Source organism: Hippopotamus amphibius, chromosome 8 (genome assembly GCF_030028045.1).
Source record: "Hippopotamus amphibius kiboko isolate mHipAmp2 chromosome 8, mHipAmp2.hap2, whole genome shotgun sequence".
Lineage (NCBI taxonomy): Eukaryota > Metazoa > Chordata > Mammalia > Artiodactyla > Hippopotamidae > Hippopotamus > Hippopotamus amphibius.
In genome coordinates, this window is record NC_080193.1 from 92,848,043 (window position 1) to 92,864,151 (window position 16,109).

The window sequence follows — 16,109 nt, forward strand, 5'->3', positions numbered from 1 at the left end:
ACTGTGATTACCGTTGCATCAGTATCATCCAGGACTTAAGGTCAAATGTTAGCTGATTGCTAAAGTGAGACTAATAAGCTAGTTCATAAACCTCTATTTTATTTAGCCTATTATTTCAAAATTTAGACGTTCAGCTAACTGACATTGTGGTAGAGTCACACATTAAAAAATAAATTCTTAAGTGTAGCTCCTTGTGTAAAGGTAATACTTTTGAAATGGGAAAAAAATAGATTTTAAAAACTGTGTACTACTCTAGGATAAAAGACTATTTAAATTAAAAAATCCCTTTGAAAATACTCAGCTAGACAATAATAAATGTATGTAATTCTTAAGTCACTTTGGATAATAACCTAAGACCTCATTCATTTGGATTAATCCAGTACCTAAATCTGCAACTTAACGATATTCAGAATTTCTCTGTTGGTTTTATTTTAAAAACAAAAATAGATACATTCTAAGATAACTAACAGCAAAGATTAAAATCATTAAAATTAGTTTCCTAGAATAACTGATTCAGTATGATCAGTCAAATATCTATTTTCAATATCTACAAAAGCATTACAAATAAATGTACACTCTCTACCAAGCACAAAAGGAAAAAATATATTCTCTATCATGTACTAGATAACTAGGTTTAAATGTACTGCAGTACACTTTTCCATCCAAAAGAAGTTCTCAAAATGATCATCAACAAATTGTGATGGAGTCATTTCTCAACCATTCTTTATGTTTAAATACATAGAGCAGGTCTTAAGACATACAACATTTGGCTTCCTCTGAAGAGAATTATAATAGCATGGCATTATATAGTAGCTCCTGAGAATATTTTACATAAGAAAATATTAGGAAGAAAAGATGGAAAATTTTAGAAATAGATGTAACTTTTTTTCACTAAGTGATACGTTGGTTGTTTGGGTTTTCTTAAGCATAAATGTAAAGCAAATGCCGGTAAATTCTTTCTACGCCTAAATCACAATTTTTCAATGTGATCTCAATGTCTCAATCTTAATATTATTAGTTTAAGAAATGTTCAGGGAGTTTCTAGGTAGCGCAGTGGTTAAGAATCCGCCTGCCAATGCAGGGGACACGGTTTCGATCCCTGCTCCAGGAAGACCCCACATGCCGCAGAGCACCCAAGCCCCTGTGTGCCACAACTATTGAGTCTTTACTCTAGAGCCCATGAGCCAAAACCTTTGAGCCCGTGTGCCGCAACTACTGAAGCCCACGCGCCTAGAGCCCACGCTCTGCAACGAGAGAAGCCACCACAATGAGAAGCCCCAAAGAGTAGCCTCCGCCCACTGCAACTGAAGAAAGCCCATGTGCAGCAATGAAGACCCAATGCAGCAAATATAAATAAATAAATAAATAAATAAATTCTATATCATAAGCCATATTTCTCATTACCCTTGACACATACTTTTTAAACATACCTCCGCCTTTACAGACATTGCTGTGATGTGATTAGGAGATGGGGCTGTTTGAAAACTAGGAGGCCCACATCTTTTTTCAGGCACCCATTACCTTCTTCGGAAGAAAATATTGAGAAAGAACACTGGAGAAACCAAAATATTTGATCTCTAGTCTCAGATTTGACAGTTGGACACCTTTTTGCCTTGTTCCCTGCAACCCCACCCTAAGGCCTAAAATAACATCAATCCTCCTCCATCCATTTCTTCTAAGCTCACAGTCAATAACTAGGTCTCTAGGTCTTAATACCGCAATGGTAAATAGAAACCTGGGAATCAATCTCTCTCTCTCTCTCTCACCATTTTATCCCTAATGTTTAGAACAATCTGATACATGGTAAGGATGTAGTATACAATTATTGAATGAATGAAGAAAATCAAAGGGAAAAAGTCTATTTTTCCCAATTCAAGACCACTTATTCTCCTCTCACATATAGCCCCAAGTTTTAGCAATGTGACCTAATCATGTCCTCTCCTTGACCAAATACATGCCCCTCCTTCTCTAATTGGAATAGAGAGGTGGTTTTTCACTATATTTTACTATTTCCCACCCCATATCTATGATATGCATATGTCAAAGTTACCTAGAATGCCTAATTTTCTTTCTCACATATTCTGTATCAACTGAAAGTCTTAAGTTCATGGATACATTCTAGAATATTCATACATTATAAGCAAATATATTCTAAATGTGTATTTTCTGTGGAATTCCTCCATAAAAGCATTCTTCAGGTTTGTCAGATATATCCTCATTCCTCAAATGGTGAGCAGTCTGGAATATACAGTTGCCAAGAAAATCAGGTTGGATGGGGAAGGAATAGATCTGGGAGATGACTGAGCAAAAGCCCAGATTCTGGGTCACCAAGGTCAAAGTTAAAAGTTACTCAGCTGTCAGATATCAGAAACAAATCAAAGAGGCCAACTGGGTAAGGGAAAAGCAGAAGAGTCATGAACCCAGTACAAGTCTTAGGAATACTTAAAAAGTTAGGTGTCTGGGAACTGAGAGGAGAAAGTACATCTGAGAATGGAGGACTGACTATTGAGGATACAGCCTAGCAAGAATAAGAAAAGCAGGAAGTCCAGAAAAGAAGGCAATCTATATTAAAAGGGCCTCTTTTATATTTGGTGCCAAATGTGAGAGAACTGAGTGTTGAAAGCATGGCAGAAGTAGCTGTAGTTACTGTGAGAGTACTGTTTATAGCTAATCTATTTGCACAGAGTATACCACTTATGGCTATGACTGTGAGTAGAAAAATGATCACAGACAGTCACAGAAATCATTGCACATTCAAGCCAAGTTAAATTTAAAGAACACAGTGACATCAGGTGATACTTAAATTATAAGTGGATAATATAATTTTAAAAGTTGACTATAGAACTACAACTGCACACAGTATTTTCACTCAATCCATGGACTCATTTCTTCAACATATACCGGGCACATCCTGGATGGCAGGGGCTATTCATAATGAGAATACAGTCTATTCCCCCAAGAGTCCTTGTTGAGGGTTTGGGAGACATAAACATATAAATAAATTATCTTTGGGATTCAATAGGACCTGTTCTATATGCCCCTTTATTATATTATGCATCTAGTACCAAGAGAGCAGAAAGGCAGTTTGATTTATAGGTGGAGATTTCTTTAGGTTGCTTGATACTTACAAACAGAAAAAGGAGGGAAATGCATTCCAGTCAAAGGAACATGGCTAAGACATGAACATGTGAAAAGACTTCACTGAGTCTAGAACATAGTGGTTTAGAGGCTAGGGGTAAAATAAGAGCTAGAAAAGTAGGCTGGAGCTAGATTGGGAAGAGCCAAGTGTGTCTTGAGGACTTCAAATATAATTGAAGATTTTAAAGAAGAAATAAGATATCAGGTCATTTTAGAAAAATTACTATAATGGCAGCAAAGAGGATAAATTAAAGTTGGAGGAAAAACTGGCGGCAGAGAGACCAGTAGGAGGCTGCTGTGGGAGCCTAAGTGTCAGTTGATGGACTCAGAAATAAATAGTTCACAGCTCATTTTGAATACAGAATACTCAAGACTTAAATGAATGAAAGCGATAGTAAGTGGTCAGGGGGACCTAAGATTCTTAGGTAACTATATGGATGATAATGAATGACACAAACCAAAAATGGGAGAAAGAAGAAGGTAAAGGTGGAGGGGAGGGGATGGTAGAAGAGGGAATTAGCTTTGGGAACTAGTAAGTTTGAGGTGCTCACAAGACATGCAAGTTGAAATATCCTATTTTATGAGGTACTCAGAGTTAATAGTGATTGCCTTGGGATAATGTCAGTAATTTTAAATTAAGGTTGGATTCAAAGTACAAATGTTGTTACATATGTTGGGTGTGTAAGTCTAATAAAAAGTTTTATTACTTACTCCTGGATTATAAAACACTATTGATATGAATAAAGTAATAGTATAAAATGAACATGATAACCTCATCCTAGTCATGGCCACATAAAAAATTGACAAAATTGGCTTAAGATTTAAACCTACTGGCACAAGCACTGATATTTACAGCTCATGCACCATACAACTATGAACAGTAAGAAAAAATAAATTATGAGATACCATTCCATGTGCATCAATACAGCACGGATTAAAGACAAGGTCTTGGCAAGTTTAGGTGAGACACCCCACCAACTAATGACAAAAACTGCTGAAAACAATGATTACTTGTACTTCAGCAAATCTTATCATCTCTAATTATTTAAACTGAATTATCAGTATATGTGTGAATATGATATAGTTTGAAATACTAAATAAATTGTTAAAAAGAAAAACAAGTGTACTGACACTTGTCCTAAACCATCTTCCCTGACATTCTGTATTACAAAGATTAACTTTTGCTTTTAACCTCCATTTCCCTTTCTATTACACAGTAGGTAATAGGAACTTCTAATAGGCAGCTAAGCAAGAAAGTAGAGCGAGAGTTTCCATATCTATTGGAAAATTATTATTGCATTGTCGTTCCATGGAAATTTGACTTTCCTTATCATAATAATATACTCCAGAAAAAGTTTTATGTAAAAACCGAAGGACTAGTTTTTTTCAAAACGTGAAGCTATGTCCTAAGGGAGACTAGCATAGTTTCATTTTTACCAACCCTAGTTACAAAGTGGGATTTTTATGCATTGTTGGTGCTACACATAATTGCTATATATAATTATAATATGTCCAACAATACCTTCTTGTAGGTCACTGTGGTTATTATTATGGGTCTAGATAATTAAAACAGAATGAAAAACTGTTATAGCCCCAGAAGGGCAACTGTCGGTCTCTCTCTGAGTCTATGCAACACTGGAATTGAAAATGTTTTGTGCATCATCTGTGACGAATGAAAAGGTCTTTTCATAATTTTAGCTGTAAGTTGATCCAAAAAACAAATCAGAACAGCTTCTGGAAGATGACAGGTGCTCAACAAATCCAAAGTGTCTAAACAAACTTAGTTTAAAGCTGAAGACAGATACATGCAAGGGCACTAAAGACAATCTGAAATAAATTGAAAATCTAATCTCCTAATTAGATGACGTATTTATTTATGGAACACACCTAAAAAGATAAATGGGTTATAAAAATGTATGTTTACATTTACCGTAAATTCATGTACCTCTTCCTTCTTAAAAGTTTAGGCCATAAATGTTATCATTATTTAATAGAAGGTAACTGAATACCTTAGTAGTTTGACAGTAAACTACAAAACCAGCAGAATATATCTTTACATTATAGAAAATGTTTTAAAGTATTCTGTACACTACTTGTAGGTAATGATTACAAATATTTTTATCTGCATACAATTATTACCCTTCTAAGGATTTTTCTTGATGCTTCAAGAAACTATAAGTTCTTTTCCTTTGATAATTCAAAGTTTAAATATACACTTTGCTCTAATATGTGGCTTGTCTGCTTGGGGAATATAAATATCATAAAAATTACACTATAACTTAAGCTTATTATAAATATACATTATAAAGTACCAGTTAAATTTATAGTTATAAAAAGAATTTCATATTTAATTTGGAAACTGGCCTTTTAAAATATAATAGCGGTTTCTTATAAACATATATAATTTATAGCCAAAACGAGATGAGAAATATTGACCCATGCTAAAAAATTACATTTCTATAATGCCAATTTTTTTTGCATTGAAAGCTACTTAGTCACTTTATTTCTGGTAACTGCTTCCATGGAAGTGCTCGGAACAGTACTGACGTGAACCTAACTACTTGTCAGACAGCACACACAGCTGGAATTGTTTTCACGGGAAAGCCTAAGGGGTCCCATCCACATCTAAGTTCACTTGTAAGTTTAATAGGCATCCCAAACTTAACATGCCCAACCGCACATTCCAAATGTGGCCCTCTCTTAGCCTTGGAATTAGCGGCCACTCTATCTTCATTCGTTCTGACCAGATACCTTGGAGTCATCCTTAATTCCTCTCTCTCTCTCACCCCACATCCAGTCTACCCAAAAATCCTGCTCACTCTCTCATCAAAAAATAAAAATCTTACCACTTAGCCTCTATAACACTGTCACCCTAGGCCAGAAAATCTTTATAATTCTCTTGAATTATTGAAATAGTTCCTAATTAGTCTGCCAGCTTCTACTAAATTCCATACAGTAGTTAGAGCATCTTGTTATATAAGTCAAATTGCAAAATTCTTCTCAAAATCCTCTAATAGTTTTCCAACATTCTCAGAATAAAGTTCACAGTCTTCTTTACTATAATCTATAAGGTCTTAAGTCACACTCCCTATGGTCCCCGAGTACCTAACTTCATTTTCTCCTCCTCTTCTGTAAGCTCACTTACTCTGTTTATACTGGACTCCTTGTTGGAACATTTTAGACATGCTCCCACCTCAAGGGCTTTGCATTTGTTGTCCCCTCAACTCTAACTGTCTCCCTTATTCTCTGCATGTCTCACATCTTCACCCACTTCAGGTTTTCATTACACGTCACCTTCTCAGAACAGCCCCGGCCTCTTGTGTTTAACCTCAAGCCACCCTCTACTCCATTTCCCTCTGTCTGCTTTGTGTTTCTCTATGGCACTTACGGTCATCAAACATACCATAGCATATACGTGTTCACTATTGGTTTATTACTTTTTTCCTGTAACAAATGTGAGCTCCCTGGGAACAGATTTCTATGTATCTAGTTAATTGTCAAGAATAGTGTCTGATAAATGCTCAATAAATTTTTTGAGAATGAATGAGTGAATGTGAAAGCACCTTCAGTCTTTCTTTTTTAAAATATTTCATTCATCTTATACAGCCCAACTCATCCATTTTCAGAAAAATATAATGCATTCGTCATGGCAATTAAAGCAGTACCTCAGGCAAAGCTTGATGAAGGTTGGAGAATTCCCCAAGGAACACATGACTCAGAACCCACACACCTTCTAGCACATAGTTTGTCACTTTCAAAGTCCTCTGATTCCAGCATTGAGGATGAAGTCAGATACCGCAGAGAATCCCAATGGAAGTCTTAATGGTTAACGCCCCTCAGAACACTGGGAGATAGAATCTTCCAATGGCCCAGGGAGAGGAAACTGAATTGGTGAGAATCTAGCCAGTGTCTGCCACGCATAAACAAGAAAACGCTGATTTCATGTTCTTTTTCGCTGTTATAAAATACTTCAAAATTTATGCTGCATGTCTACTAAAAACTAAATAAAGTAGAATGATAGGACTGAGAATAACTGGAGGAGTGAGGAGTAAAAACATTAGCTACAAATTTCAGGAACTGCCTCTCCAAGGAAACGAAATTTGAGCTGAGGTTTTAGAGGTAAGAATGAGCCGGACATGCATGAACTGGAGAAGTAACAGCACAAGCAGAGGGATGAACTAGTGTAAAGACCTGGGGGCAATGATAAATGTGGCATGTTTGCAGAATAGTGAGAAGACGGGGTAGCTGAGGGTCCTGGGCAAGGGAGCCTGGGAGAGCGTGTGGTCAACGCAATGGGAAAGGGTCAGTGGTCCCAACTTGCGGAGCCTGACAGCCCTTAGTAAGAAGTTTGGATCTTACTTTAAAACAAGGGGAAGGCATTGTTGTACTAAAAGCAGAGGACCTTATCATCTGATTTACATTTTTAAAACATCAGTTCGGCTATTGTGAAGTAGGTGAACTACTGTAAGGTAAGGTGGGGTGAATTAGTAGGCTTTTCCAATAGTATGAGAGATGGCCATAGTAATCTAGATAGAGAAGAGAGAAGTGGGAAAATGTAAATATATTCTGGAGGAAAAGTCTATCAGACTTACTCTTAGATTTAATGGTGCAAATTGCAGGGTGAGAGAAAGAGTAATTAAAACTACTTCTAGGCTTTCCTCTTGAGTAAATTCATGTAGGTTCACATTTTGCTTTTGCAAAAATGGGGAAGATCAGAAGAGCCAGTTTTCTGAGGGAAGAGTTCTTCCTGAACATGATAATTAGGAGAAGGCTATTAGATAATCAAATTCAAGGGAGATATCAGTGGTAGAGATATTCCCAAAGGCATTATCTATCTATTGCTATATAGAGAGTATTTAAAGCCTAAGCATGAAAGAGGCCACTGGAGAAACTGTAGATAGTGAAAAGATGAAGCTGTGAGGCTGAGCCCGGGGCAATCTATCAACCAGAAGTCTAGCAAAAGAGAAGCAGCCTGCTGAGAAGACACTAAGCAGGACAGCCTGGGACTCAGCAAGAATTCCAGGACCACGCAAATAATGGGAGTCAGGAGAGTAAACACAAGGGTGGTGGACGATATTGACTGCCGCTGAGATGAGAAGAAAATGAGAATGGATAAGTGGCCACTGGTGGTGGGCACAGAAGCAGCACGTGACTGACAAAGAGTTCCAGAGCAGAGCAAGGAAGAGAACCCGACTGGAAAAGGAGAATGGAAGAGCAAGTGGAGGCTGTTAGTTCGGTTAACACTTCTGCCAACTATTTTAGTGAAAATAAGCAGAGCAACTTCTGTGGAAAAAGCTGGGTTTGGTGGGGTGTTGTCAGTTCAAGAAAAAAAAATTTTTAACTAATAGGAGTCACTGGAGGATGTTTTCTAGGCTGATGGGAACCATCCTATAAAAGTAGGAGAAAGACATCTATCTCAGAACTCAAAAACTCTGTTAACTAACCTGATTTAAAATCCTTCTGGTTCTTCAACCTATGAAATTGCACTCTATGAAAATGCAAATTAAGACATTAAGAATTTTTTTAATTATGTGGAATTTATGCATTTATTATATTATGACCTTGTTAGAAAAATATAGGAAAAAGTATATTTTAATAAATCTGTGTTTTCCAGGGAAAGAATATATAGTTAATAAACTCTGCACTTAAACACAATCTAATTAATTATTTTAATACTTAAGTTTAAAGCAGTTATCCTAGGTCAAGCTTGTCAGGGGAAAAAAGTATCTTGGCCAAACTCATAGGTTATGCAGTTGCATGTTACTGGGCAACTTGTATGTTTGATTGTAAAAATAGAGACTATTTCCTTGGTCGGTTTCTTTAATGTGTGACTCATTCACTGTTCTGTGGTTTGCTTTTGAGTTAAGCAGACCTGATACAAATTCTTTCTCTGTGATTCTCAAGGTCTCTGAGCCTCGTGTGTGTGTGTGTGTGTGTGTGTGTGTGTGTGTGTGTGAGAGAGAGAGAGATGGGGGGGAACGGCTCAGCTGAATCCTGGCATTTATAGATGCTCAGTAAAACACTTTGTTATTATTGATATTCTTTCATTACCATTGTCATTACTATTATTGTTATTTTGATGAGGTTAAGGAACTATATACCGTAGAGGAAACACTTCATTTCCACTGATGGTAATTGAAAAACAAAATAAATAAATAAATTCACAGTTACCTAAAAAACATTTTTTTAATTCTTTAAAGGAACATATAATTGAGTCAATAAACCCTATACTATTAGGACCTATAGTACCAAACCTCTGTGTGTATATATGGGGTACGGGGACTGTGGTGATTGAGTTTTAAATTAAGAACAGAAAATATAAAATTATTTGAGAGACACTAGAAATTTATAGTTGAATTTTATATTATGGCTAGTTAAGGACTGGTTGTATAGAATGAGAACACAGAGAAAGTAGTAGAATAAAATAGGTGGGAGAGAGAAAAACAAACCTGTGACCAGGAAGAAATGGTGGTATAAGGAAGCAGAAACTGAGACAAATTGGAAATGAAAAAATAGGAAAAAAAAAGGCCCGGGTAAATGAAATGTCCCAAAGTCACAGCTTAATTTTCCTTTGAGGTATGTTACTCTAGAAAATTAGTGATTATTTTTTCTACTCGCAATTAATTTTTTTTTTTTTTTTTTTTTTTACTGTCTAACTCGTAATGCCAGGATCTTCTCTCCTAATGGGCTAACTAGTGAAGATTACAACAGAGAAATCATCCCCTGGGTTGCAGTAGTAGTTACCAGGGCTGCTGTCTTTCTAAAGACTGCAAATAAATTAAGCTGGAATCCAGACTTTGTCTTTGACTAAGAGTCAAATGTTTCCCTCTTTCTATTTTCATTTAGCAAAAGCTTTTCCCTTAACCTCCACTTAATCATTGATCAACATTTCCCATTCTCTCTGGAAAATACTCTGGCTGTGCTATTAGTGCCCCAACGGCTCAGGGCTCCCAGACCATGCCCCAGCAGACACCAGCACAGGCTACTCCCACCAGCTAAGGTCCATGATAACAAAGAGTCAAAGGAGGTTGTTACTAAACCTCACAAGCCAGTTGTGTTTGCTACTGTAATATAATTAAAAATTAATCAAGGTGACTAAATGTGAGTGTGATAAACAGAATTGCTATCAATAAGAATTAAATTAATGCTATGGAAAGGTGAGGAGATCATCTTCTGAGTGTCTGAAGTTCTTGTTTCAGATTAAGAAAGTCATAAAATTGAAAATGTTAGTGATGCATTATTGGTATAGCTTATGCAAGAAATATGATGTAGAATTCCAATCAATAGTCACTTAATAAAAGAAAAAGCCATGGCCTTACATCAAAAGACCCTGGCATGTGAATGCAAATGAACTGTTTTAAGTTGAAATAGAATACTTAAGGTATGAATATGTCATTATTATGGTTCCTTTTACTAACAGACCTCTTCAGTTCATTAACCTACTGGTTTTGGTCATGGCAGATAAGATCATATCTGCTGTGCTCTTAAGCAAGGTACCATAGACAACCATAGACAATATTCTTGCTACATGAAAATAATCAAACAATTAGGTCTTAGAAAGTAAATTACACATACAGTCATCAAGAGCAAGGTAAATTTTGCAAAAAAAAAAAAAAAAAGAAGAAGAAGAAAAAGAAAGAAAAACCTCACAACATATAAGTTATTAAATTGGTTAACATACTCTTCTGAGACATTTTTCCTCATTAAGCATAGCAGGAGAAATTACATATGTTTGCCATACATTTTTTTCAAATTCTAGATATCTTTAAGATCAATAATATAAACTTGGGATTATATGAACGAATGCAAGAAAACAATATTACTTACCTAAACCATAATCAAAATGATATATCCATGATTAACTATAAGGGTAAGTCAAAAATTATCCGCACTCAGGTTGTATTAAAACTTCTGTTGGCCACACTGTCTTATCAGTGCTTTCTGTTCAAGGCTACTGTCTCCCCAGTCACTGCTGTGCAGGTGTCATTGTGTTACATCAGTTCATTTGTAACTGTGGTACAAGCAAAAATGGATGCCCCACTGTATGCATGAAAGAAGAGCAGTGTGCAGTGATTCGTTTTTTGTGGTCTGAGGGTGTGCACATCTGCACATTTCTGCCCACACTGTCGACACTCTGCAAAAACTTTGCTTTGAGGTGTAAAAGCAACCTCTCTACAGTCCTGATCTTGCTCCATCAGCCTTTCACCTGTTTGGTCCTCTAAAAGCAGCTCTATGAGGACAAAGGTTCACTTCTGATGAAGTGAAGACAGCAGTGCATTCGTGGCTCACAGCTTAGCCTAAAACATTTTTTAATGAGGGAATAGTAAAGCTTATTGACAGATGGACAAAGTGTATTGAAAGGCAAGGAGATTATGTCGAAAAATGATGTATTTGTCTTTTCTAAAAGTTAATTAAAATAAATTCTATAGCCAGAGTGCAGATAATTTTTGACTCACCCTCGTACAAAAGCTGACCATTTTGTAAAATTTTAACGTACCATAGATATCTATGATAGAATGTATATTTACTAATTCTCCACAGAAATATTTTTCTCAAACACTCTGAATAAGAGTATATAAATTTTACAAGATTTAAAATGTTTCCTATGTATGTAAATATGCAGATTCATAAAATAGTGAATTTTAATAAATACCAAGTAATAAGCTTTGCTTTAAACTGATGTGATTATGGTTCACAAAACTATGGTCCTCAAAACAAAGCAAAACAAAATGTGTTAATGCGGAGAAAAAAACATACATTGGTAAAATTTTAAGTAAAATAAATAAAATGCATAGCCGCCAAGATCCTATTTTTAAAATAAACCCTAAAAACCTCTCTAAAAACAATCTGTGCTTTATTTTAAGCTAGAACTGCAACCTCTATGTTAAAAATGCACAGTAGTGCACTTAGGCTGTACTGCCACCAAGTGCCTAAACCAATTACTTTCAAGATTCTTGCAACAGCTTTAAGCAGATTCTTTAAGTGTTATACGCAGCAATTTCAGAAAAAAGCTAAGAGCAAACCACTTTGACCATAAATAGCTATAAGAGCATCAAAATTTAGACATGACAATAAAAGCTCAAAGGTATTAATAAAATATCAAGAATCCTACCAGCTCACTGGAAGTTCGTGAATTCTAAATATGTTATTCAGCTTGTAGTCAAATTTTGCTGGACAAATATTTTCTTTGCATAAATACAGGTTTGGATTTGGTTGCATATCTGTGGGAAATTCTGAATCCTAGAGAAAAAAATAAAGCAAGAGCTCTGTGTAAAACAGACAACTCATCGTAAGCACTGGTACAGTCTTATTCAATATTACATTATGATATAAATGTTACTATTATGATCTATCAGGATTTACCTTAAATCCCTTATTCCTGATTTTAGTTTTGAGAAAATACGTAAAAAATATAAAATTTTAAATAAGGCATATATCTATGTGCACAAATCTAAATTGCATGCTACATGGTAAAAATTACTTAAAACACCCCCTTATTGAATTATAATGAAGCACAATATAGTGTTGTCTTATATTCTTAGTCTATTGTCCCTCTGCAGTAAGTTTCCATCCTCAACAGTAGCATTAGCAAAATCTGTGATTATTTCTATATTCCTTTTGTTCTCTATAAATGGGGAACTAAATACATCTTAACTGAATAACAAAATAACAACATTTACTAATTGATAATTATGGTTTTCTTTAAATCTGAGGACACAGGGCTAAATTCAAAGTAGTCACTAAAGATAAAAGATTTCTGTAATAATCATTTTAAATCTCACATACATCAGAATTAACAACTGCCATGTGCTGGTCATTTCCCTCCCCACCCACCAAACTCTAACTAGAGATAAATGATCATTTTCAGCCCATGAAAAAGTAGTCTCTCAGTGGAAAGAAGACAGTCTATGAATAACACTTGATTAACACAATGATGCATGGGTTAACTGTTCAACTCTACACAAAAAGAAAGTAATCAACCCGCTTACCCTTAACACTTTAAAATTTCCTTTAAAAGAGGGAGACGTATTATTCATTTGCACATTCACTCACTCATTCAAAAAATATTTATGAGTGTTACTTTACCCTAAACATTATTCTAGGCATGGGGAATCCACCAATGAACAAAGCAGATAAAAAGACTTGCCCTGGGACTTCCTAGGTGGTACAGTGGTTAAGAATCTGCCTGCCAATGCAGGGGACACGGGTTCGATCCCTGCCCTAGGAAGATACCACATGCCGCTATGCCACGGAGCAACTAAGCCTGTGTGCCACAACTATTGAGCCTGCATTCTAGAGCCCCTGAGCCACAACTACTGAGCCCATGTGCCACAACTACTGAAGCCCACGTGCCTAAAGCCTGTGCTCGGCAACAAAAGAGGCCACCACAATGAGGAGCCCACACACCACAAGGAAGAGTCGCCCCCGCTCTCTGCCAACTAAAGAAAGCCCGTGTACAGCAACGAAGACCCAGCACAGCCAATTAAATAAATAAATAAATAAATAAATAAATAAATAAATAAATAAAAGACTTGCCCTTGTGGAGGTTACATTGCAACAGGTTCTTTAATATATCCTCAGAGCTGGAAAATGATAAAGCCAATTTTCATAAATGAAGTATTTTTCTGATCAAGAAAGTAATATACATTCTTATAGAAATTTCATGCATTTTTAATACTGCAAAGAAAAAATTTTAAATTATTCTTACCACCCAGATATAGTTAATATTATCACTTTGGTTTAACAATTTGTCTGTCTCTCTCAGTTTTTACAAAATTGGAACCATGCTCTATTATCCACCCTCCATTTTTCATTTAACATTCTATTACTGCATTTTCAAAGATTTTAGTTTATTTTGAAAGAATGATAAATGCCATATTTTACTTAACATCAGCTATATTTATTTCCCTTATGATTTTCAATGCTATGAACAGGGATTTCTGTCTATAAATCTGTACTTTACTGATTATATCCTTATAGCACAGTTTAGAAGTGTAAATAAATAATAATCCTAATAAAATAAATATTAAACAAAAAACATGATACCACTTCACAGATTGCTCTTTAGAACTATTACATGAATTTACACCTTTGCCAATTATATAGTAATATGTACAATGTACCACAACTTTGTTATGGGCACACTCACACACACACACACACACATATATATTTCTTTGACAAATATTTATTATTGAGTGTCTATTTCAGGACAGGCATTGGTTTCAGCTCTTACAATATATCACTGACCAAAACAAACAAAATTGCCTCCCTTGTGGAGCTTGAATTCTAGCATGAGGACACCATGAACAATAAAATAATAAATATGTAAATTACACGATACAAAGGCTGAAAAACTATTGCTAACATATATTAAACTGTACTCCATTGGTCTTTTGTCAATTAATTGATTAGATTAACTATTTTTGTATTTCTTTTTGTACTTCATTTTTTCTCAGCTATGTATTTATGACTTTTGCCCATTTCCCTATTGTTGTGACGGTACTTTATATTAATAATATTGCTTGCGTTGGAAATGGAGGTAGGGTAAATTATTATATTGGAAAATATAGCAAGGTTGGAGCGGAATCCAGTCTTAGTATAAATTTTTTTGACTACATGCAAATATCTAGAACCATAAACTTATTATGTACAGTAATTTGTATAAGCACTGTTAAACTGATCATTATATAAAACTAATACAGAGGCATTTAATAAACCTAATCAACGAGTTTTAATAAAACCTAATCAACTAAACCTGTGTGATACAGCTGAGAAGAATATAGGGAAATATAATAATAACTAAACAACTATTTAAAAGAAGATTTACAAGAGCAGTAAAGGCCTAGTAACAGCAATCCTATCTAAATATAGATACACTTGCAGAGGCAAAATATAAGACCCTTTATAACCCAGCCTATATACTGAAACATTCCAGGAGAGAATGGCAATAAATTGGCAGGCAGGATCAGAAAGGTAAATGCAGGATACATAAACAAGGACAGTGCAAAGAGGATAGAGGAAGGAAAATAAATCTTAAAACTATTCTTTCAAGCTACATAACCATTATCATTCCTTTGTATTGACAAGGTACAATTGGAGGGCAAAGCTAAACTCACAGTAATGTACTTTGATAGGTCAATTGTCTCAACTCTGAGTACATGTTGAAATCACCATGTACCTTTTTTAAAAAATACCAATACCACCAAGCCCCACCCCAGACCAATTAAGTAATAATTCCTGAAAGTGACTCTCTGACATTGGTATTTGTTTTATTTTAAAGCTCCCTATGTGCAATAAAAGTTGGGATTGAAAATCTTGGCTTTTCCTCACAATTCAGCTTTACCACATACTCATATGTGAATTTAGTCAAACTATTTAACAAACTTTCTAGGCTGTATTTTCCCACCTGTAAAAAACAGTCAAAATCATACTGAATTCATAGACTGCTATGAGGATTGAGATAATCTCTGTAGAGCACTAGTCACACGCTTAGCACCTTAACAAACATTAGCTATTTCTGTGTTTCTTTTTATTATTGCTGCAATTAGTGGCACATATTAATTTCAACTGGTAAGTAAAAGGTGAGTAAATTCATTATGAGTTATTTCATACTTTACTTATTTATTATAAAGTACTCTAATCAAATCCCAGGTTTAATTTCTCCTGGTATGCCGATTACAGCAGACTTTACTATGATCCAACCTCCTGGAATCCAGTCCCATGTCTGGTTAGCTGCTGGCTATCTCTCTATGTCTCAGGATCAATAATAAAAGCAGTTATTGCTTCACTGGCTGGCCAGTTGGGACTAAATGTAGCCTTGCTGCTTATATTCACAGGATGAAAGACCAGATGGGTAACTTTCTCTCCATTTCAGTGATATATCAGTTAGGCATCCCCTCTATCTATCCTGATTGGGAAGCCAATTATCTATTTGGCCTCCTTCCACGTGAGTCTCTTGGGTACCCAGG

At 35.4% G+C, this 16,109-nt stretch overlaps 1 protein-coding gene across 1 annotated transcript in view; it reads right to left on the reverse strand.

The window, feature by feature from the left end:
- SPAG16 (sperm associated antigen 16) overlaps positions 1-16,109 on the reverse strand; it is a 939,339-nt gene that overhangs the window by 785,070 nt on the left and 138,160 nt on the right. The window contains exon 10 of the mRNA XM_057746094.1: positions 12,251-12,378. Coding sequence (XP_057602077.1) covers positions 12,251-12,378 — 128 coding nt within the window. The remainder of the gene's footprint in view (positions 1-12,250; positions 12,379-16,109) is intronic.